This window comes from Amblyomma mixtum, chromosome 1 (assembly GCF_055824585.1).
Source record: "Amblyomma mixtum isolate Tamu chromosome 1, ASM5582458v1, whole genome shotgun sequence".
In the NCBI taxonomy this organism is placed as follows: Eukaryota; Metazoa; Arthropoda; class Arachnida; order Ixodida; family Ixodidae; genus Amblyomma; species Amblyomma mixtum.
Window position 1 is genome coordinate 270,103,991 of NC_143012.1, and position 23,923 is coordinate 270,127,913.

At 47.4% G+C, this 23,923-nt stretch overlaps 1 protein-coding gene across 2 annotated transcripts in view; it reads right to left on the bottom strand.

Moving 5' to 3' along the window:
- The window catches only part of LOC149371673 (cell adhesion molecule Dscam1-like), a 275,616-nt gene that overhangs the window by 16,545 nt on the left and 235,148 nt on the right, over positions 1-23,923 (bottom strand). For both annotated transcript variants that reach the window (XM_089565914.1, XM_089565913.1), the window contains exons 5-17: positions 22,333-22,617; positions 19,895-20,164; positions 18,779-19,075; positions 17,540-17,650; positions 15,239-15,400; positions 12,750-13,046; positions 10,697-10,816; positions 9,432-9,605; positions 8,112-8,259; positions 6,659-6,807; positions 3,339-3,470; positions 1,335-1,502; positions 697-767 (exon numbers count right to left, since the gene is read on the bottom strand). In XM_089565914.1, coding sequence (XP_089422040.1) covers positions 697-767; positions 1,335-1,502; positions 3,339-3,470; positions 6,659-6,807; positions 8,112-8,259; positions 9,432-9,605; positions 10,697-10,816; positions 12,750-13,046; positions 15,239-15,400; positions 17,540-17,650; positions 18,779-19,075; positions 19,895-20,164; positions 22,333-22,617 — 2,384 coding nt within the window. The remainder of the gene's footprint in view (positions 1-696; positions 768-1,334; positions 1,503-3,338; positions 3,471-6,658; positions 6,808-8,111; positions 8,260-9,431; positions 9,606-10,696; positions 10,817-12,749; positions 13,047-15,238; positions 15,401-17,539; positions 17,651-18,778; positions 19,076-19,894; positions 20,165-22,332; positions 22,618-23,923) is intronic.

A 23,923-nucleotide genomic window follows, 5' to 3' on the forward strand; every position in this document is an offset into this window, starting at 1 on the left:
AAAGTCTTCAGGCCAGAGAGTTTGTCTTTAAGCCGCATAGCTTGACATTCACGGCACACTAGAACTTACCAGTCTCCTGAAAGGAACGAGGGCCTTTGTCCTTACTCCTATGAACTTTACGCGCTTCAAGGGTACTGTAAGCACTCCACTGTGCTGGACAAAAGCAAACTTTGTGGCCTGAAGACTTTTGAGCGGTGCTGTACGTGGATGTGTGAATATGGATATGATGGCTGAAACATTCGGCGCTGCTGTTCTTTTTGTGACAGGTTGTTTGCCGAGAACCATTTTTAAGCAAGAATTCTGTAACATGGCCCAGAAAGAAGCTCTCTTCCAGTTCCTTCCAACAGGCTAGCGACAACATTCACAAAGCCACTGTCACTTGCGAACGACGTTTTAAAATAAAGCACCGAATTACTTTTTTATAGCCGTCACTTGTGAACGACGTTTTAAAATCAGTCCCTGAATTACTTTCTTATAAATGCTATGTAAAAAAAAAGCGGGGGAGGGAGAGGACAAAGTTCTTCTTTTGATTAATAGCGCCATTGTTCATTGCTGTCCTCAATAAGGGCAAGCTAAATAAGGGAAATTCTTGCTTTTTGCCAAAAAAAGGGGTTTATTTTGCGATCAGTACGTAGCTTTGAAATGACGACCGTGAAAGGAATTTGACGAGATGAATGAACGGCACCCCATCCTTACCTTCCACGTTATCTTCAATGATTGCGAACTCATAGGTTGCGCCCTGACCTTGGTGGGCGGGCCTCCGGGCGCTGGGGATTCATTGGAAAGAAAGAGGAGCGAACACAACGGAAAAAGTCAATAACTGGTCGGCATTAAACGCTATGATGAGGAAACTTGAGGCGTGCATTAAAGGATTGAAATAATCGCGCCTGAAACTGGCTCCAAGAAAGCACATCTCACATCTTAAGGAAACACGACTTTACCTGCATGCACTGCGTTGGGAGCGTAAGAAAGCAAGCGATTGTGATCAGTACTCGAGTAATGAAGCAAAACTGTCTCTGCCCAAAAATGTAGTGCGAAAATAACAGTGGTTATTTAAACTGCGAATATTTGAGGAATTTGTGTATGCGTAATTGATAGCTTGAACATTCCAGAACACAGTGAAAAAGCTTTGTTAGTTGCTACTTTATTTGTTAAAACCAGCGTGATTTGACGAATGAAGCGAAGACACGACAAGGGCGCTATCAGCTAGAGTTATGCCATCTTGCCCCGACTTCGGACCTGAGTAGTACAGTACGCTTCGAGCCGGTAATGCCGAACCAGTCATAGCAAACGCTACCTTTTGCCGTGGCCAATTGTTATAATGTAGTTCGTACCTTCTTCCGCCGTGGTCGCCTTGACGGAGTGGCTGGCATCGCTGCGTCCCAGCCTGTTTTCGGCGAACACCCTGAAGTGGTACGTCATGGCTGGTTTGAGACCGCGTACAATACCCGTCGTCTCAGTGGCCGAGGTGCTCAGGTTGATCATCTTGGCGTGCCACTTCGCTGCACACATCGTGGCGGAATAGCGTGGATAAGAACGTTATATAATGTTTGCTACGTCGGTATGCGGTGCTCGCTTTTTCCGAATAAACGGCGTCATACTAGCAGGTGCCGGGTGGAATGCAGTGAATGATGAGCTACGGTAAATTCTTGAAGATTTTTATGTAACTGTTCTCCCTTCCCACCCAGTCGACGCCGATGTACTATATGCGGAGGTGCTCTCTTTTATGCCTTTAATTAAATTCTTCCGTTCATGGAAATCTGTCTATAACTAACTAATCTAATCAGTCATAGATTCACTTGTGCTTATTAACTCATGTTCTGTTATCTAATGCTTTTCTGAATCAACGATAATTTCTATTTAGTAATTTTGTTCAAAGTGTTAACAAGAATAGCCATTGCAAAGATTTTTAAAGATAAACTTGCAGCCATTGTAGACGCAATGCATCTGCATAACTGTTATCAAGCTTTGGCGGTGACTTCCCGCATAGAAAATTATTCCAGGCACAGAAATAAAAAAAAAATAGAAAAGGTAGCGCGAGCTATGCTAAATACCTTATATACTCGACTAAGGGCAGCACTTTCTTTTATTTTTTCTCGCGACTTTTGCGGGGTGCGGCCCTTACATGAAAGCGGCGTTTTTTTCAGTTCAGTTTTGCGGCTATATTTCGGAGGAACTGCTTTATTGTACCATGAAGTCTGACGCTATATCTGGCGCCTAGCTGCAGATACTTTTAAGGTTCTTCATCGCTAACACTTTCGTCGCTATTTTATCCTGGCTCCTCACCACCCTCGTAAATAACGCCATTTTCGGTTCCATCCAGGGCATTACCAATCCCTATAATTTTATATATTTCAACAACAATGTCTGGGGTCACTGTGTGCCACGAATTAAAAAAGAAAAGTTGGCAGCGGCAGCGGCGAGCGCGCGTGGCAAGGCGCGCCAGCTGTGCGCAGTGACGTCACTCGCTCCTCGCGCATGCGCAGTATGGTCGACGAAGGGAGCACGCGAAACGGGGAGACTTGCCAATGTAGCTCACGATACAATATACGAGGAGGCAGCTGAAATGTTGCTATTCTTAACCATCCTGTCGGCGCCGCCTCGTGGTTTCCCGTTGCATTTCGCTTTGAGTAAAGGCGTTCGAGTTCTAGCTTATCAGCAGGCATGCTAGAAAATCATAATAATGATAGCAGCAAGCAGTTCTCGCGCCCTGGGCAGCATGTCGTGGAAAAAAATATAAAACATTTAAACGTAGTTGCTCTTTGCAGACTTTTTTTTTCTCCAAATTATCGGCTTCCAGGTTGGAGGAAGCGGCCCATTACACAAGCGCGGCCCTTAGTTGAGTGTTTACGGTATACACGAAGTTCCAGTAGTTTGTCGTCATGAACTGATTATCACTTGAATAATAATAATAAAAAAAAAACTCCTCGCACACTCTAAACAGAAAGGAGCAGAAAAGGAGTAAAAAAGGGGAGTGCGCTAGAAGACAGCTTACTCCCCTTTTTACACCCATATAGGCGTATTAGAGTGTAGAGTGTAGATTATGAAAAGTAGCAGATTTCGTAATATTACGGCTGAATAGCAACCCTGATTTCCAAAGCATCTTTCGCTTGCACCCGCATGACCCGTTTGCAATAAAGCTCTCGACGATGCCCTGGCGCTTCTTCAGCACCGCACAGTCTGTTTTTATTGCCCTCGCACTGTTCGCTCCTCCTGCATTCCTCGGACGCTATAGTGCTAGCCTGCCGGCTGCGCAAGCGGCTTATGCGTAAGTACCTCTCGGAACAGAAAAAGCAGAGAAAGAGGCTACATAATGAGTAAGGATTAGTGGGCCTTACATCCGTCGTCCTTGTATTGGACCGTGTAGTGTGTGATGGCGCTGTTGCCGCTGTAAGGCGCCGTCCACTCCAGCTTCACGCTTCGGCTGCTCGTTTCCACCACCTTGAGGTCCTGTGGGGCGTCCGGGGGCTCTGGAACGCGCCGGTCGATACGGACGGCGATCATTAAGTAACACTAGACTGACGGTGTAAAACTCAATCTGTGGTGTGAAAAGCTGTACGGGGTTATTAAGCGAGCTGTTCTTGTTCGCACTCCGGCTTAGCAACGCGCGCAGCGGTGTTTTTATAGACAGGAAATTCTCCTTAACATCCATTCAAGCAAGGACAAAGACCCTAAGTATACCGGGTGCTTCACTTAAGGTGTTCTGGAGCTTTTAAAAATAGGCTTTTTGAGTTATAAGAGCGCTTTTTTTTGCTATTGCATTGCCAGCGGCATAGCGCAGCAAAGTGCAGCTAAGACCTTCATGATGTAACAATAGCGCGCAAGGAACACAAGGGACGCAAAGGAAACGACGCAGACAAGCGCTAACTCGCAACTGGGGTTTATTGCTGAAACGCGCAATTTATGGAAGTCACTTTAAAAACACACAAAAAAAACCAAAACACGCAGCCCCTCCTCTAAAGCCCAAGTCAGAGGAAAAAAACGGAATTGAAGCATTAGGCTTTACAGTTAAGACGTGCTAACTAGCAAGTCTCCTCCTTTCACGTTTGTTCGTACGTTTCACGTTCTTTGCACGTTTACTCATTTCAGTTTAGAAAGCAGCCACGCCAAATGATTTCACTTTGACAACGCGCACGTCACCACCAGTTGAAAGTTGTATTGCTCGCAGGGTGGATTACTGTCGCGTCTATCGTATATCGCTACTCGTGCTGCTTACGAAGAACGGCGCACGTCTGTTAAGAATGTTCATTGCAGTACCTCAATTTCACATTGGACAGAGAACGCGAACTCCACGCATCACGCTGTATGCGCTGCTCATTGTGACCGCGTCCAGAACAGCTGGCGCGGCGGCGCCGTGACTAAAGAGACAAATGGTCGTGCACATGCACGTGCACATGCACGTGCGCGCACACGTGCGCGCGGAGCTTACGCGCGCAGTCTTGAACATCTCCGAAGATAGATGACAATTTACGTTGCCATCTTAGCACAAAAGCTTAAAAAGGCATAAAGAGGGAATAGAACAACGTGGCGAGGCGATGTACTGAAGTGGACATATACAGAAAGCTGGACAATGCCAGTAATAGCATTTACTATGCAGTTAAAGTGCTTCACAAGCGGCTGCCAAAATTAATGCGTGAGGAACCCAAATAGGAACACAGACAACGAAAACTTCCGTTTAGTTAAGCCTAGTTTTTACAAGCGTGTAAAGCTCGCCGCAACAGTGACGCTCTATTGTGCCTAAGGTTACACTCCTTACCTGCCCCGATTACTTCACGATTAATGATCAAAAAAAAAAAAACAAGCTGCGTACTGCTGCATCCACCGACTGCATGATCGTCAGGGGCACTAAATTGAATTCATATTTGTATTGGCTTCCGAACAATACATAAAACGCCGGAGCAGAACTTCGTAGCGCCAAACAATTAAGCGCAAAAACCTCTCTCTCAAACAAAGAAGAGAAGAAATGAATGAATAAAAAAAAGAATAAAAATTAGAAACCAGCATAAAGCTATTAAAACCGCACCGCTACTTTCTGCGCCGAATGTTTTGTGGGAAAATCTTAACGCAGAAAACAACTTAGACAGCTCAGTCTCACTTGGGGGTATTTTTTTTTATTGATTGTTTTCTGTTCTGCGTTCCTTTCGCGGTGCTTTTTTCAGCCGTCTGTACAGATAGAATGCATGCGGCACTCACGCTCATCGAATTTCTTTCTTTTCTATTTTTTTTCTTTCAACGCAGCGTCGTTGAGTCTGAAGCGTGCTTTGCGCACAGAAACTTGGCGCCTGCGGAGGCTGATGAGCAGCAAACGTGATTGATGACTTAGTCTGTCAAACGGAAATAAATGCTCGGAATGATAAATTTCCTCGCTCGACATCAACAGACGCTGCTTTCTTTACTTGTTTGTTTGTTTTGCTCTTCTATTCGCAGTTTTTTTTCCTCACTGGCTGCTGAGTTTTGTCAAGTTGCTAAACCGATAATGTTAAGCTCCACTGCAAGTTTACCGTGATAACTGCACTTTCTAGCTCAAGTTGGAGATTAGGACGAGCTGCTTAAACACCACAGCCCTCTTGAATGCATTAAGAGAAGCATATATGGCTTGTAACTGAGAAGGCGAACTGAATAATTTAATTGGCTGTCAGTGAAGTGAAAAAAAGCACTGAGTTGAAGCCCCAGTTAATGTTTTTGTATATATGACAAATGTACAGCAAGCATACCCAACAATTTTGGACAAAAAGATTTTTGAACGAGAAAGAGTTTATGAAAGCAAATTTTTTCATACATTGTTAGATTTAACTATGACATTAATATATCTACAGACCTCCCGGCGGCATGCTTGCATTATTTTGATATTAACGTTTCTGCTATCTTCAAATGTGTTCCGCGTTGGTTTTCTACGGCAGTCTTAACTGCTCGATGGGAGCGATGGACAAACTTTGAAAGAAAGATAGTGCTACACATCAGAAAGAATGAACCATTACCATCAATATTTCTATAACAGAACATTACAGTTTTCCAATATTCAAAATTTTTGTCCAGAACTGTTTCACTTGTTTACACAGAAATACATGATAAGTTTTTGCTTAGTTTTTATGTATTTGCTTTTCTCAATGAGTTCGACATAAATTTATTTGAGCATAGCGAGTTTGGTTACCACAAAATAAGACAGACCCGCCGCGGTGGCTCAGTGGTTATGCGCTCGGCTGCTGGCCCGGAAGAAGCGGGTTAGATCCCGGCCGCGGCGGCCAAATTTCGATGGAGGTGAAATTCTAGAGGCCCGTGTACTGTGCGATGTCAGTGCACGTTAAAGAACCCCAGGTGGTCCAAATTTCCGGAGCCCTTCACTGGATTATTTCGGAGACCTCCACTACGGCGTCCCTCATAGCCTGAGTCGCTTCGGGACGTTAGACCCCAATAAACCATAAACCAAACCTCGTAGCCCGAGTCGCTTTGGGACGTTAAGCACCAATAAATCAATGAAATAAGACAGACTAATATAACTAAGCTTCGTGATTCGTATTTGTAAAGGGGCTAGAGGGTTCCGGGCGAAGAACTGTATTGATCGACTCAGGTCCGAATCCGGCCCTTAATCGATGCGGAGACACATTGCCGGGACTGCGATTTTCGGCTCGAGACAAGAGAACGTGTTTGGCTGTATTACCTTGAATTATCAGCTGGATGTTCGTGTCGTCCTGGCCGAAGTTGTTTGTGGCCACGCACGTGAAGAGAGCGGAGTCGCGGCGGTCCGTCTGGCGAATGATGATCTCGGACGTGATACCGGTGGCCTGTACCGTCTCTACGAGCTCATACCTGCGAGTCCAAGAGTGGAAATACGTTCTAACGCTGGCAGGACATGGGGACATTCAAATGAGAACCGAAAACAAGATTGGCTTAAGTTGAAAAGCTGTCTGTACTAGCCTGCGTTAAAGGTGCAATAAAGAGGATTCTGAACTAGCATTTTTACTGCGAGAACTCGATCTACACGTTCCGAACATTCTTAGAAACTTTGAGTTACGGTCCTGTACGGCCGATTTCTCTAATTTAAAACGGATTAAACGTCCCGGCTCCCGCCTTTTTTTTTTCTGAACTCACCGCTGACGGTAGGAGGAGTCAACCAAGCTTTCAGCCAGTCCCGTGTCGGCTTGCCGCTCTGCCATCGGCGGAGTGATGATGCGTAGCGATCGGCGGAAACAAAATATTCCACGCGTATTTTTATTTCCGTGGGACTAATTCACAGCTATGCTGTCTCTGACTGGATCTATTTATTCACAGAAACCTGAAAAAAAAAAAATAAAAGCGAAAGCGAAGCCGCCACGCGACTGCCTGAAAGGCACTCCACGCGTTAGTTGACTTCTGCTACCTTCAGCGGTGAGTCCAAATAAAGGCGGGAGCCGTTTAATCCGATTTAAATCAGGAAAATCGGCCGCACAGGGCAATAATCCCATAGTGCAAAACAGTGATGGCGTCACTACACAATTCTTTATTGGTCTGCACGGCCGTGACATCATTCCACCACTATTACGTAGTGCCTGTGAAGAGGGGATATTCAAAATTCCGCAAGTGCGCTTTCTCGCACAACAATGTTGCCCAAGACAAGACGCTGCCCATACGTTTCCAGCTGAAATAAAGTAAGAACGACTAGTTTGTTGTTTGATTCTTCCGAAATAGGTTTCTTACATTCTATTCACACCCTTAGCGCCTGTCTTGTAGCCCACGCAGTTTTTTTTTTTTAACAGAGAAGTCGGCCATCTTGTCTTTGGAAACATACTTATGTGGAAAAGCGCACTTGCGGAGTATCCCCTACTGCGCTGAAAAGAAAACGGTTGAACCGCTACCCCTTGGGTTATGAGCCGGGCGCGCTACTCATCGACCACTGAGGAACATTCTTTCAACTTGGATAAAGGGAGACCTTGCGTGTTTTGCGAAAAATAAAAATAAAATAAAACAAAGAACAATGTCCGTGTCTGCGAAGTGAGATGGAAAAAAGGGACCGCAGGCCTATCGCGCCATGCCCTTGAGGCAGGGCTTAGGTGTCTGTCCCTCGAATTTTATTACATCTGCTGTCATTAAGATTTTATTGCTATATCCACGAGTTTGCCGTTCAAAGTCCACACCTTGCGTCTTGCTTGGGGCTGACTGGTTGCTTGTCCTTCATCCACGACACGCCCATCGGCTTGTCGCCTATGGCGTCGCATTTTAATCTGGTGGTCTGTCCTTTGCGCACCATCTCGGCAGCAAACTTCGTCTTGAAATGAGCAGCAACTGTTGCGCGAAAAAAGAAGAGATGAACATAGAACACACAATGACATCAATTGTGCCAGGTTGGTGGATATATATACTCACTTCTGATGCATTCCACTGCTTGTAATACTTCGGATTAACCTTTTAGTAGCGATAGTTTTGGTTTAAAACGCAGTAAAAAAGACACCCGAATACACCATTAATCAGAGTTATCTGGTGCATGCTCAATAGAGCCCGACAACGGAGCAAAGAACCTGCACTGAGCTTTGTGGTCTAACCCTTGATTTACTGATGGGACCTGCAGCTTCAGATGATGTCCATCGTGCACTGTAGCACACCGTACAGCCGCCCACAGACTTAACACGAATGACGGAATGCTTGGCCTGGACTGCCGTCAGCGCCATGAAGCGATAGTCATCGGGTGCGAGATAATGCTCTCGGAATGTTCGCGGTGTCTGACGATAGAAGGTGCGAACCGCGGCAGCTTAGCAGGCAGTTCCTGGCTGCCGCGATAAGAAAACTGCAAATAGCGTTGCCGGGGCCGTGGAGGTCGAATCGGCGAGCAAAAAGCTCTGAAACGCCCCCGTGACGAGCGCGCTGCACACGCGGCGATCGGACACAAGCGGAAAAGCAGTAAAAGAGAGCTGCGCACCAGCTATCGTCAGCCAACGCAAACATACCGAGAGCATTGTGCACCAATGACTGTCGCTTCGTGGCGCTGACGGCAGTCCAGGCCACGCTTTCCGTCATTCATGTTACGTCTGTGGGCGGCTGTACATCGTTAAACCGTGAAACAACGATAACAAGCAACTGCAGCAGGTATATTTTGCAACCGTGTCTCAAGGAACTGAGTACCTAACTGCCGGAACTGCATTTAGCCCGCAGCTGTAACTGAGTGGTTTGAGTATCCGCCTTGCATTGGGGAGATGGGGGGGGGGGGGGGGGGGGGGTTCGACCCCCTAGTGCCGCCGGGTACCAACCGGTGAATCAATAGGTACAAGCTTTCCCATGGCCTCGGGATCGGCTCCTCTTCGGTGAAATGCTTGGAAGAGGGGTGTCTTACCTCACCTTGAGCTAAGAAAAATAACTTGCGCAATGGCACTCTTTGGTCAAAGGTGCCCTTGCGCCATTAAAATTCATTATCACCATTTCGTTTCGCGCGTTCCTCTGGCGCCTCGGAAGGAGACACGTACTGTGCACGGTGACCTTGACGACCTTGCTGAGTCCCTGGCCGATGCCGTTGGACGCCTGGCAGAGGAAGAAGCCGGCGTCCTCCTCCTTGGCGTCGTTGATGGCCAGTGAGCCGTTCTCGAACACCTGGACGTGGGCGCTGCTCATCACGGGCTTGAAGTCGCGCGCTGCGTCACCTGCGGTTTGCGCGGAAGCAGCGCGCATGACGCTGACGTTGCGTGGCAGCAACGTGCAAGAAGGCTGCAGAAATGCTGCACGTTGAAACGCTGTACAAGATGACCAAAATTAAGCTTTATACACATTACGTAAAATTAGGCACTGAGTCGTATGTGAAATCCATCTCTGCTCAAAAGTTACGCGGCCAGAGGGACACAGAGCGAGATGATAATTGCCACCGTCTGATAATTGTATTAATGAACTTTTTAGCCACAGCAGCTAGCGCGAGTGTTTATATTAGGAACATACAGGCGGTAGCATTTCTAGACAACTCCATTTGGTAGATATCTCCTGAAGCGCGTGTTCCGAGATATTCACAAGATGCCGCGATGGCTCAGTTGTAAACGTTGCTCAGTGGCTATGGTGCTCGGCAGCTGACATGAAAGACGATGGCTCGATCCCGGCCGCGGTGGTCGCATTTCGATGGAGGCGAAATTCTAGAGGCCCGTGTGCTGTGCGATATCAGTGCACGTTAGAGAACCCCAGGTGGTCGAAATTATCCGAAGCCCTCCAGTACGGCGTCCCTCATAGCCGGAGTCGCTATGAGAGGATATTCCAGTATTCACAGATTTCGCGTAATTACGCATAGAAGGCAGTGAACGCCGACACGGAACTAATACATCTTGTGCAGCAGCTGCTGAATCAAAAGTATTTTAATCTTTTTAAATTCCTAAAGTCTCCGTATATACGGGAGAAGACGCGCTCATATGTCGGTCTGCCTGAAACAGTTAGAGCCTCTTAAACCTACGCTAGCCGGCTCAAGCATTCACACAATAGACTTTTAGAGTTACTGCGCAAAAAAAAAAAGAAACGGGGTCCTAGGTGTTGGACGCTAGGCATATATGGCTTAAGGGAGCAGGGAGCGAACAATCAGTGGCATTTTTCACCTTGCACTTCCTTTCTGAATGTTTCGCCTGAGTGCACCTAGAGGGACTCATTGCAGTGAACTGCTCTTGTAACATAGAAATCAGTTTTCGTTTGAGTTCAGCAACAGCCCTGGTTAACATGCTATTTTTTTTTTTTTTATGGGGGCGGGGAGGGAGAATAGTACCTTCTGCCTTTGTCCATCGAATTCTTGGTTTGGGAAAACCGTCGGCTTCACAGTCGATGACCACACTTTTGCCTTTGATGACAGACGTTTCTGCTGGCTCGATGACCCATTGTGGTGGAACTGAGGAGCAACAACAACAAAAAAAAGTCTCTTTTAAACACCGTACTTCTACTTCCCATTTCAGTGCCGTAGGCTAAAAATTAAACGGCAGATGTTGCTGATAACAAAGCAACAAAAAAAGCAATTTTCTTTTTCTAAACAGATATGTTCCTATTGGGTACCAGCCGTTCTGCTTGCAACTGCGAAACTGAGTAACATGGCGACAAATGCTTGATAAATTCTGTGCTTGGAATCTTAAAATAAATTAGCGCTTCTCAAATGTACTTCACGCCATCTAAAGCCTTACTTAAGCAAAAAAACGTCTCCTATGCTCCTTGGTTTCGGTGACTGTTGGCTTCCGTCACGAATGTGATTTTTTACCCGATTCCTTTTGCCGGACTTCTCGCTTTCGAGCGAAATCTGAACAGCGTCATATAGCGTTTCGTAACGCTAAGCTTCCCGCCCACGCTATTTTAAAGATGCAGCCAACAGGTGTCGCGCCTGGTCGTGAAAGGGCGCTTAGAAGGCATGCAAAGACCAAGCGACAATAAAGGCTTCTGTTTGACTCTCCTTGTTGCGCCGGCATTGCGTCACCAGCAATCGATGGCGCCCATTTTAGCCTGTAGTGCGCCTACAGAGTTGCTAAGGCGGTAAAAGAAAGCTATAGAGGAACCAGCGCTCTTCCTTTACTTCTTTTTGTTTTGTTTTTTTTCAGGTAAGAGCCAACACCTACACTCCTCGCCACAACTGCACCGGTGTTTCTTACGTGTGTCTGTAGTACCGCTTACAGCACTTTCAGCCCTGTTTAGGACGTTTTGTTAGCTAAATAAGCCCCCCCCCCCCCCCCCCCCGCAAAAAAAAAAAAATGAACCATTCGTTTCTCACACTTTAGAATGTGTACAGCAGCAATTGTGTAAATTGTTGCTACGAGGAGCCCGTTTGTAGTCTACAGCACGAAAACTGATACATTATAAACGCGAATGCGCTTCAATGGGAGTGAAAAATTGCGAGGACACTTTGGCAACTAAAGCGTTGTGAGGCGAAAGCCGAGGACACTATGCCGTGACGACTTCCGGTGGGTGTGACGTCACGCCGTTCCCGTGGCGATATCGACACCTAAATTATACATCTTCCGGGGATCTTAAGTGTTAAATACGCTTAATTACACATTTTTAAATCTAATTTGACACAAATCCGACACTTTTTTGTACCATTCTGTGGCAATTTTCACTATGCCGTGACGACTTCCGTTGGATGTGACGTCACACCGCTCCCGTTGCTATATCGACGTCCGCGCGATTTCGACGCAATTTTGACATTTCTGACTGTAATTAATTACTGTACAGTCATCAAACGTGGCTTCTAGGTTCGTTTTTTCCTCCTCTATCTGAAGCAACCATTTGTTTCCTCCTATCTTTTTTAGTTCCCGAGTAAACACGAGTTAAACACGGACAAAAGTGTTAAACCCTCTGGTAACGGACGACAGTATGAGCCATTAAAGGATTTCGCCCTAAAAAGGAGTATGCTGTCTTCTAGCTCACTCCGTTTTTAAAAGGAATTCCGCCAGAGGACAGCATACTCCCTTTTTACTCCTTTCTGTTCAGAGTGTACGCCGTGCTGATATATCGTATACGGTACACTTCAACTGCAGTTGTTTAGGCTTAGTACACAACGGAGCTTAAAGGCGCACGCTGTAGCTCTGCATGGGCTGCAGAATAGACTTTTTTCTACAACAACGAGAGCAACAACAACATAAAAACGGATACAGCTGAATCTGTTAATTCGAAGTCCAAGGGAACCAAAAAATTGCTCGAATTGCGCGTGGTTCGAAACAAAGGGAGCCAGACCAGGCCCTCTTAAGTATACGTGAAAGCAACCTTTCGTATAAACCGGGTGTTCGAATTAAGTGGATTTCGAAATCTACCAGTTCTACGTAAACCAAAGGGTGTCTCACCGTGGATGACCATGACGGCCGAGTGGCTGGCGCTGCCGGCCTCGTTCTGGGCGACGCAGGTGTAGTTGCCGCGATATTCGAGCCGCAGCGACTTGAAGAGCAAGGTCGATGTGAATCCGGACACTGTGTTGACCAGGATGCCTGCCGTGTCCGGGTTGGATTCGGTGATGGGCTCGCCGTCCTTGGTCCAGCTGATGTTGATGGGCAGGTCGCCGCTTATCACGGCGCACATCACCGACGCCCGCTGGCCCTCGCGCAGGGACGCCGGGTAGCTGAACGGCTCGATGGCTGGCTTCACTGCAGTGCACAATGCCGGGTAGCAGGGTTAAATTTGAAGTGGTAGTGCCGCTGGTTTCGCTGTTAAAAATGATTGGCTGTTACAAATGAGTGGCTCTAAAAGAAGGGTGCTGCGTCTTGCGATCGATTCTGAGCCTGGCGGATGGACTAGTCCCACGTCGGAGTGAGAAAATCCAAAATGAGCAAAAACAAAGTGAGCGAACCCAAACAGGGCGGAACCAAAGCGAGCGAACCGGAAAATGGGCGAATGACAGACACTTAAGTTTATGCTAGATTCTGCGTGCTTTGAATTGAATATATTGAATATTAGAGCTCGCATTTATTTGAAACGCTTCGAAGCTTGCACGACGCTCAATGACAAAATTCGTTTGAAAAGTTAGAACAGCTCCTTTATGTCACCGAAACTTCTACCTGTCTTGCTGCTGCACCTTTCGAAGAATATAAAGCTTTAGTGCTCGTGGTGACTATGCGGGTGGGGCCTACTGCTCCTGAAATTGAAGCAGTGGGTTCGTTTTCGGGTCGCGTTGCGACCGTATTTTTAACCAGGGAATATGAAAAAGCGGCTGTGTAGTGAATGAACCCCATGTGGCTGAAATTCAATCGCGAGCACTCCATTATGGCGTACCTCGGAATCTTTGTGAAACCTTGCCACGTAAAAATAAGTTTCAGATTTTATGCTTTGCGGCTGTTTTCTTTTTCTTTTCATTAAACCATGGCGTACTAAGAAGTGAGAAACACAGCTTTGTCGCGACAATCGCAACTCGTAACGTCAACCGCACTGGCATGCCCGTATAAGCGAATTCTGACGGGAGAACAAGCATTAGCTGCGACACTTGCGTGTAATGCGCCCTGTGCGACTGCACTCTAGACAAACACAATTCTTACGCTTACAAACTACAACTTTCGCTCATCTCCATCGCCTCGCGCTGGTCATAGTCCAACACCCACTCCGAACACTCACCCTCTGAAGTCGTGCGGAAACTAAATGAGTATTTGTTATGTCGTGGTGAGGCGTTACAACAAACGCTGCTGGCGAAATCCACAAGACCGGAACGACTGCCACCGCGTGTGAACGCCTCTCTTGTTCACACGTGCATTCTTTGTGAATTGTGCTTCGGCGTTATGTCGACGTCCTCTGCTAGCGCAGCACTTTCCGCTCACGTAGTGCGCGCATCAGCGTTGCCGCCGGTGGGGGTATTCTAGACATGTATAGGAGCGCGGTTCACTGCGTCTGTGCAAGCGGGACAACGAAGCACTGAAGATTACTATTCACACGTGTTTCGGGGACACCGCAGAGGCTCAGTTGTTTCCCTTAGATCTCCGAGCTTTGAGTGCTGGGGTACTAACAGATAAGTAAAAGAACGCCCAGAAGGGGGTCAGTTCCCCACATATCCGCCTGCTCCTACGAGAGAATAATGTATGCTTTACGCCTTCGGGTAAACAAGTGACCAGTACACGTTTCTTCAGCTCAGGTTCTACTGTAATGACGCGTGACGTTTTTTCTTTGTATAGATTTCTACAGAAATCTTTAGTAACTGCATTAAAAAGAGACGATGTTAGAAATGTGACACCTCTACTGATTCGAGCGATAAGAATTGGTATATCAATGTATAAGAATGTCAGTTATTACCTAAGGTTTGAAGTGATCAAGGCAGTAAACTTAGCGACAAATTATGCAGCGCGCATTTGCTGACACGACACTCGCTCACGGAACTCAGAGGACTGCATAAAGGAATCTGTTGCGGTTAACGTTCGCTCGAGTGGAGCCTACACTTTGAAATGAAGAAAAATTGTACCCCTTTCTAAAATTATTTTTAAATAAAAAATACGCCCCGATGCCACTGTGCGAAATCCCTGTTGCTTTACTTTGCTGCCATGCTGCTGTAATTACGTAGGAGTAGTTGCAGTTATTTTTTTAAGAAGCACGTAGAGTGCACAATTGAAGATCCACCGAGAGGGATGCAAGGTGGCTTGTTCACGAGCTGGTTGGTTTAACACATCAGATGAAAGCAGCAGCACTAAACGAGACAAACGCACCGAAACACAGACAGCGCCAGTCTGTGTCTCGGCGTGTCTGGTTTCTGCATATTAGCGCGGAGTCCTGTACTATTCGTCGAAGCAAAGAGCTGTGCTCATCCGTATCTGTGAAAAGAACCGACACCGTATCGCTGGTGCATAACGGTGATGCCCACCTTTGACGCTGATGTAGACGGTGCTCTGAGCACTATGGCCTTCCTTATCCTTGGCGACGCACGTGTAAGGCCCTTCGTCCGTGGCCCTCTCCATGTGGTAGACTTCGAGGGAACCGTTGTCGTGCACTTTCTGCCGGTGGTTGTAGGGCAGCCGGACACCCGCTGGGACAAAGCGCGAAGACGTAGTTTCACTTTACAGTTTCACGCGAAGACGCGAAGCGCGAAGACGTAGTTTCACGCAGGAGTTAGGCAGCAGCCACCACGCGCGGCCTCGCCTCGCGACGGCACAAGTTGGAGACCTGCTCTTGTAGCTGTGACGTCACACCGCTAGGCGCGCCGCGCGCGGCGGGCGCAGGAGTTAGGCAGCAGCCACCAAGCGCGGCCTCGCCTCGCTACGGCACAAGTTGGGCCCCTGTTTTTTGCGGCAGATGGTATGACGTCATAGCAGAGGTCAAGCTAGAGGTCAGTTGTAGCTACCGCGGCCTCGCCACGCGAGGAGCTGAAAGGGAAAGTAGTATTGCTTTCGCAGTAAAAGCGAAAGCTTAACTTAAACCTGCACTTGAGATATAATTGGCTCGCTTGGGCAGTCATTACTATTAATGAATTAAAAAAGATTGCTAACACTGAGTACCTGGGCCAAAACGTGTGAAATATTTTGCGTAAACTAAGATACAAGACAACCTTAACTAAGCATCTTATTTTCCGGCGTCGAGGAAAATTTACGGTCCACGGTGAACAGGAAATTCAGGCCATTATTCAAACTATTGTTTTGTACCATCGAAATTATGGCGACCACTTTTTATCGCAAGTGGTGGCGCTCTCTCTTAGTTCAACTGCGTTGAATGAGAATTCCGATGAAAACAGTAAGTGCAAATTTGTGAACTAATTGCTAACTTTCGGCGTTTATTGCGTAAAAATTTCGCATGTGAAAAACAAAATTGAACAAAGCGATCTGCCGGATTCCTGCAGATCTCGGATATAAAAACTACTGATTCATTCATTCGGAGCCGTAATATCTTATATGAATTTTATACATTTCTGATCATGTTCACATCTTGCTGCAATAGCCACACTGGTGTCACTGTCAAAAATAAGTAGAAATGATTGTCTGAACGTTGAGCAAACATTTGACTTCAAAAAACGAGTGGCAAAGCTTTAGTTTTTCTAAGTCTGCGACGCACACAACAAACATATGCAAGAAGCGCCTTTCCATTCCAAGCACAGGCGTCAGCAGTGACCTAGATTTTTTAGCCAGTCGGTAGCGAGTTTTCATTTTTGTTTGAACACATACCGAATCAGACTTGTCTGCCCCGCCGCGGTGGCTCAGTGGTTACGGCGCTCGGCTGCTGACCCGAAAGACGCGGGTTCGATCCCGGCCGCGGCGGCTGAATTTCTTGAAGGCGAAATTCTAGAGGCCCGTGTGCTGTGCGATGTCAGTGCACGTTAAAGAACCCCAGGTGGTCGAAATTTCCGGAGCCCTTCACTACGGCGTCTCTCATAGCCTCAGTCACTTTGGGACGTTAAACCCCAATAAACCAACTAAACCAATCAGACTTGTCTGACCGCTTGCCGGTACTGCGACGACGTAACAGAAAAGCGAACTTTCAAGATTTTCTACTTGTTTTCGCGCTTTAGTACTGCGGCTGAACAAACAAAATAGAATCGGGGGTATCTCGCAGATCAGCTGCTCGTCTCCGGTTTTGTAATTACGGCTTCACCCCTGCGTCTTCAACTCCCCATCTGAACTCCTCTGCTCCTTTTGTTGCTGTAGCCAAAAACGACGTAAGCAACGTAACTTTAACGCTGCCTTGCTTTGTGTATCGGTGCGGTTAAAAAAACTGGCCAAAGCGATCACTGCTGTCCCTACGAAGATGAGTTACTTCGCCGATGTGCGATCGCCCGGCTAAATAACCAATTAATTATATTCATCTTTTCTTCTTGTTAGTTTTTGCCCTCCTGCCATGCTCTGTAACACGTGAGAACACCCATATTGTTTCTTTTTCGCAGCTACAACCCGTATATAATTGTTCCGCTTTTTTGAACTTCTCCTAACATAGTTTTACTAGATTTGGTTTTGTTTTTATGACCTAGGTACTTAAGTGGATAGAAGATGTCAGGTGATCGAAAAATCAGTTCGTCTGCACTATTTCTTTGGCACCATCCGCTAGGTGAGCCGAGTGCAAAATGTTGTAAAATTTTTCTGCGTTATTTGCATTATCGATGGAAATCCGCGCGACAGGATGAACGCAGAGCTCGAGAAGCACAAAGCGTAGGCGGAAGGGCTGGTCAGAAATACCGTACCTCGCTCCCAGTTGATGGACTCGAGAGGGTATCCGGCCACGGGACATACTATGCTTAGAGTTTCGCCGGCGACTACCGTCAGGTTCCGCATCGGCCTAACCACAGGGCGGCCTGCGTAGACATTTAGGATAAAATTAGAATCTGAACAAACTCGCGTTTTGTTTGCCCCCAAAAAATCTTCCCAAAACAAAAATCACAAAATGAAACACATTCGGTATTTGATAAATCTATACTCTGTTCCACACTATCAAGTTTTCTAACTGTTTGACGCAAAACTGCGCAAAAGACGAGTGGAACTACACAGTCAAGTGAGCAAAGATCTTTTGTCGCACATTATGGTCGCTAATCGGGAATGCAGTTCCAATACGCTTGAAAGGTTAGTGTCCAGTTGACGCTAAAATAATAAAAATGAAATATTCAGAGGTCTAACTAAATGGAGTGACATCTAATACAAGTGATCTTATTAAGAATTATATTTTAATTGGTGCTTTTTCAAGTACATTTCTGCTGGCGCAAAATGCTCTTCGCAGTACAACTTGTTGTGGACGTTCGCTGCTGCCTTAAATTAAAATTTACACGGCGTTGCGACCTGCCTGTTTTTACAACACCAGAAATCCACACATGCCTTAAATATATCTCTTAGATATCTCGGAGCTGTCCACCTTTTAGCATCCTGCTCAGCATTTTGTCAGCTTCGGCCATGCCAATTAGTCGAAAGTAGATGTACTTGTATATTAGGAAGGCACTACGTAGGCACCGTGGGTGATAGAGCACTCAGATTAATCTTGGAAATCAGACAGGGTTCAAGTGAAAAAAGAAGGGATGTCGCAATGAGGAGCTTACAACGGGCACAGACAAGGCAGCAGAAAGAGCTATAAAAATTTTAATGGTCAACTGGTGCAGTAACCAAAAACCATTTCACTGTCGCGTAGGGTTGTTGAAGAAACACTCACACAATTCTTGCCAGCGTAGCTTATCCGTTAGCAGCGGCTTTTCCCTGCAAAATGACCCATTTCCAACCAATGTTGTCGGCCCATTCTCATGAGCCTGCTACCGTGACAATGTAGGAAGTGACAGATGAAATGGGATAGTCTCCTCCCTGCATTGTCACACCGCTCCGTGCATTGCCACGCGGGCAGGCTCATGAAAATCGGCCGACGCCCTTGGCTGGAAGAGGGTGCTTTGTAGGGGAAAGTCGCTTCGTTCTTGAGTCGTATCCGACCTTAGTGGACAACGCACCCGGAACGTTTATCCTGGCCGCGTGGTGGAGCGTGCCGACGCCGTTGTTGGCGGTGCAGCGGTACTCGCCGCCGTCCTCGACCTGGACGAGCGAGAAGTTGAGGTAGCTGACCACGACGCCGAACTGCGTGACGTAGTCGCCGAAGCGCACGCGGTGCGTCTCCGGCACGGGCGCGTCATCCAGAGACCACGTGATCTGCGGCAGCGGGTTTCCGGACGCCGAACACTTGAGCGAAAGCCGCGTGCCCGCCTGCACCGTCTCACCGCCGAACGTCTCCTGGAACTGGGGCAGGTCCTCTGCGGCGGGGGAAGAAAGGCGAACTCTGTTACGGCTGGAGTCCTCGACCTTCTCCCGAGTTTCTCTGCAATGGCCTTAAAAACACATAATCTTTGCACTCCCCCCCCCCCCCCCCCCCTCTCCCGAAAAAGAAAACCCAGAATTCATTTAAAGCAACGGCTGGATATAGAATAATTCGGCTCTTCAACATCGTGTATTGCCATACTGCGGGTCGCAACTACGGGAACCTACGGAGACATCCTGATTGCCACAACAAGCAGAGACAGTGGATATGCATGCACTTTGCACAATAAGGCGGGGCCTGCTGAGCGACCAGACAGGTCTTCAGTAAACAGATTCACACAGCGCTACGGAACGAGGACAGAAGGAACACGAAAACACAGGACGAGCGCTGTTTTTTGTTTTTTTTTTTTGTTTTTCCAGAGGACATCAGGAATATTCTACAGAAAGGTCTAAGTACTCTTATGAACCTCCTCGGTTGTTGGCTCAGTGCCCATCCTGTGTTTTCGTGTTCCTTCTGTCCTCGTTCCGTAGCGCTGTTGTGAATCTGTTTATTAAGCATGAACCAACGAGCCCACACCAGAATCCTCTTAAAAGGTCTTCACTCTTTAGATAAAATGAGTTCAGAGTTCGCTGTGCGGCCAGTGGGTGATTAAGACGTAAACTCCAGCAGGAAAGCAAACAATGAGCTAACATTTATAATTATTCAAGTGAAACCCAGGATTTATTTTTCCACACTCCCACTATACTATGATCAGGTATACCCAGCTAATAATTGCTCCCGATGTGCTCTTAGCGTGTGCGTAATTACCGCTCACCTGCGAGTGCCAGTTCGAAGCTGGCCTGCACGGAGTCCACGTCGTTGTGCACGAAGCACTGGTACATGCCCCTGTCCTCCTTGTGCACCGAGCGTATGTCCAGGGCGTCTGCCGACAGCAGCGCCACCCTGTCGCTCAGGGCCAGAGTTCGCTGGTTGAAGCGCCACGTTATGCCGGCCACGGGGTGCCCCGACACCGAGCACCGGATGGTGATGGGCTGACCCACGCGTACCTGCTGCCGCGCAGGCTGGATGTGCGCACCGAGGGGCTCTGTGCAAAGTGGCCCGCCCGCCCCAGTACACGCGATTAGCGAGTAGTTCGCTTGATCGAGGGGAACGAGGGCGGCTCTAGAGTTACACTCATCTTTGGGAACACTAAGATAGCGTTTGGAACAAGCCTGTAGCACCGCAGTCGTGGTGTAGGGGCTAAGACGCCCGTCTCGGCGTCGGGAGGTGGGGTGTTCGACTCCCACCGTGTCTCCGTTTAGCCCTGCCGCGGTGGCTCAGTGGTTACGGCGCTCGGCTGCTGACCCGAAAGACGCGGGTTCGATCCCGGCCGCGGCGGCCGAATTTCAATGAAGGCGAGATTCTAGAGGCCCGTGTACTGTGCGATGTCAGTGCACGTTAAAGAACCCCAGGTGGTCAAAATTTCCTCAGCCCTTCACTACGGCGTCCCTCACAACCTGAGTTTGTTCGGGACGTTAAACCCCAATAAACCAAACCAAACCAAACCAAACCAAACCAAGCCTGTAGCACTCTGTAAGAAGATACCAAGAAGGTCTTAGAGGGGTCGGAAATTGCCCATTTTAATTATTTATTTACTTGCACATACTGCAGTCTTGTGAGGCTATCGCAGGGGAGGGTGTGAAAAGTATCATAGAAAGAGAGAGAGAAAGATCTTTACAGGAAGCAGCATTAAACGTCGAGGCTATCTTATCTCTCCTGCCCCTTTGTCAAGCATAAAATCGAACAGCAGTGCTGTGGTGTTCAGCGAAGTATGCAAAAATGCGAAATAATAGAAACAAAATTAACAATTCAAGCGAAATGAAAGAAGTGCTAAAACTGTTCAATAGTGGTTAAAAATAAGTTCAGAAGAAGGGAACGCGTGGGACCAAGCAAATAATTCCAGTATAGTCAACTGCACGCGGAACGAAAGATGGTTTGGAAGGAATTGGGCAGTCACCGACAGAAAGCCGGCAAGAGGAGGGAATAACGGAATTAATAGCATCGACAACTGAAAGAGCAGTGAGAATGTGCGCTCGAGGTGCGCATACTTCATTCCTTATTCGATACTCCGCGAAGATGAAAACTGGCTGGAATGGATCTGGATACATTCCCTCGGGACGAGAAAATCTTACGTTGAAATCTGCCGACTGCTTACAGAACAGTGAATACAGTAGTTATTAAACTTTAGCGGTAAATTAACGGAGTCTTCATTTTTGAGTGCATTGACTTCTGCAGAATCAGTAGAGAAGGTAGCCTACTGCGTTTTGATTTTAGATCCATTGATGCGCAAAGAAGGAATGAAAATCTCTTTCCTGTTGAGTTAGAAGCAATACAATGGCATTCCGGAAGCTCAGGCACCATTTTTATTTCACACTTAAACACTACAGCCGAAACTTGTGCGCACGAATTCCCGTTTTCTGCAGCCTAAATAACAATTCCCAGAGAATTAAAAAAAATTCCCCACACTTTTACCCTTGTGGTGATGCGAACTGAAGCGGCAGCTGGAGTGGCGCCAAGTGCTGATGCCAGTTTAACTGTTTAGTAACTCTGGGTACGGCTGGAGGATGAGTGCTGCTTCTATGCCGCTGCACTCGCATTAGCGTGAAAGGTAAGATTTAGTGTTCGCTGAGAGCCTTCATCTGAGATTGTTAAAAAGCCAGTACAGTGACCAGTCATGGGGTGTGAGTAGATAGAGGAGAGGGGGTACTGAGCTGTAGAGTAAGCGTGCGTCACGCGTACGACCATGCATCACACACAGTCACGTTCGCTCATACATCCATATATTCGAATAAGCAGAGCATCCGGTGTGACGGGCGCAGCTATGGAGAGCAGCGAGAAGAAGAGGCGGAAAGCACGGACGGCGCCACCACCGACGACATGATCTTCGCCGAACGTTGCCCATACAGCTGTCGATGTAAGAATAATGTTGTGTTGTGTTGTGTTGTGTGTTTTATGGCACATAGGCGACTAAGGCCATCATGCGCCAAACGCAGGGTGTAAGAATAAGAAAATCTGCGTGTTTTATAGGTAGTCTATAAAGTAGGGTTACAGCGGGACGCGCCGAGGCTTGCTGCAGGTACACTCTACACAAACCTCCCTGTTTCATTTAAGCGGTAAAATATGTTAATTCTGTCTCAGGTTTATATCTGAAGCGCGCGCAGCTTCAACACAAGCAACGGGTAAGTCATGGTCGACCATGCCACCTGTGCATACCTGTGACGACGAGCTCGGTGGTGACGCGGTCCTCCCCGGCGCTGTTGTTGGCCACGCAGGTGTACTTGCCGGCGTCGCCGACGGCCGCCTTGCGCACGAAGAGGACGCCGTCGACGAGCGAGGTTCGCTGGTCGAGGAACACCAGGCCGCCGTCCTCGCGGTACCAGCGGTACTGGGGAGGGGGCGAACCGTGCGCCGCGCACGGCAGCGACACGGCGTCCCCGACCGAAGCCGTGATCTTCTGCCGGGAGTGGATTATCCGCGGAGGCACGCCAGTGTGCGTCTCTGCGAGAAGAGATATATATCGCAAATTGAATATGTGCGGATTGAAGTCGGACTTTATTGACAGCTTGACGCATTCCAATGACAGACTTCTCTCACTGAAAACGCATTTTTACAAGCTAGAATATGAAAAATAAATGAAATAGATATAGCGCCACCATCGCCTGTTTTCACAAGCAAACTGGGGAACTTCAAGAAAGTTTTTTTTTTTTTCGGACAGATCCCTGAGGCAAGGGTACATTGCCATTAAGTTCCAAACAGTGATCACGGATTTCTTTTCAGTCTTAACGGTAGAATTTGAACGCAGTGGCGGGAAAGTAAGGTTGCGCGCATAAATGCAGCTTTCTTAGCGATTAATGCGTCTTTTGGTGCCGAAAAAAAGCAATAACATAAATAGAAAAGGCTGTAGGAACGATCTTCTCTAAAACCGAAAATTAGGCGCAGTTTTCCTCAGCGTGATTTTAAACACCATAACCACTGCTGCCAGGTCCCGCGATTTGCAAAAAGAAAAAAGCGCTGCTTCTGCAAAGACAACAACAATAACACACACAAAAAAACAATTCCACTACTTACCAGTATATCGGCAATGGCACTATTGCTGTACCGACCGCTCGCGGGGGAAGAGCTCATAACGCGTCACGAAGAAGAAACCGCCCGAAAAAAATCAGGGCAGTGGAAGGAGCCAAATCACGGGCGCGCACTAACAACCGAATGATTACTGAGCTGACACAACGAGCATGTTACAAAGAACGCTACGTGACATGAAAGAAAGTACATCACCCAATTTTTTCGCGCCACCTCTTGTTCGTGATACCATGCATTAACCGGCCAAAATAGCCACACTTCTCAAGCAATTTAGGTGGTTCCTCAAATTCTTGATGATTCCCAGTCCTTAACTGGGGCGTCCTCTTTCGATTTATTACCTTGCCTGCTTATAACATGCGGCTACTGCCTGTGACGTCGCCATATATAGCTCGCGAGCAGTACTTTTACCAGCTGTGGTATAAAAGTCGGGGATGACCGATGGCAAAAAGGCCAAGGATGAGAAATGAATCGTTACAAGACACGACTGCAGGACCAGCGACCAGTACGTGCAAGAATGTTTCGCTTTGCGGACGGTAAAAGACAGGACCGCAATCACCGAATGCTTCGTAGCATAAATGAGGCTCACAAGACACTTCAAGGTGATGTCTTGTAGATTACGATGTTCGCAGCCTATCCTTGGCGTTACCTGTGTTTATGCTCTAGTGGCCTCAGTACTATGCTCACTTAGGCCCGTTAGGGTAATTCATGTCACAGCAACAAAAAA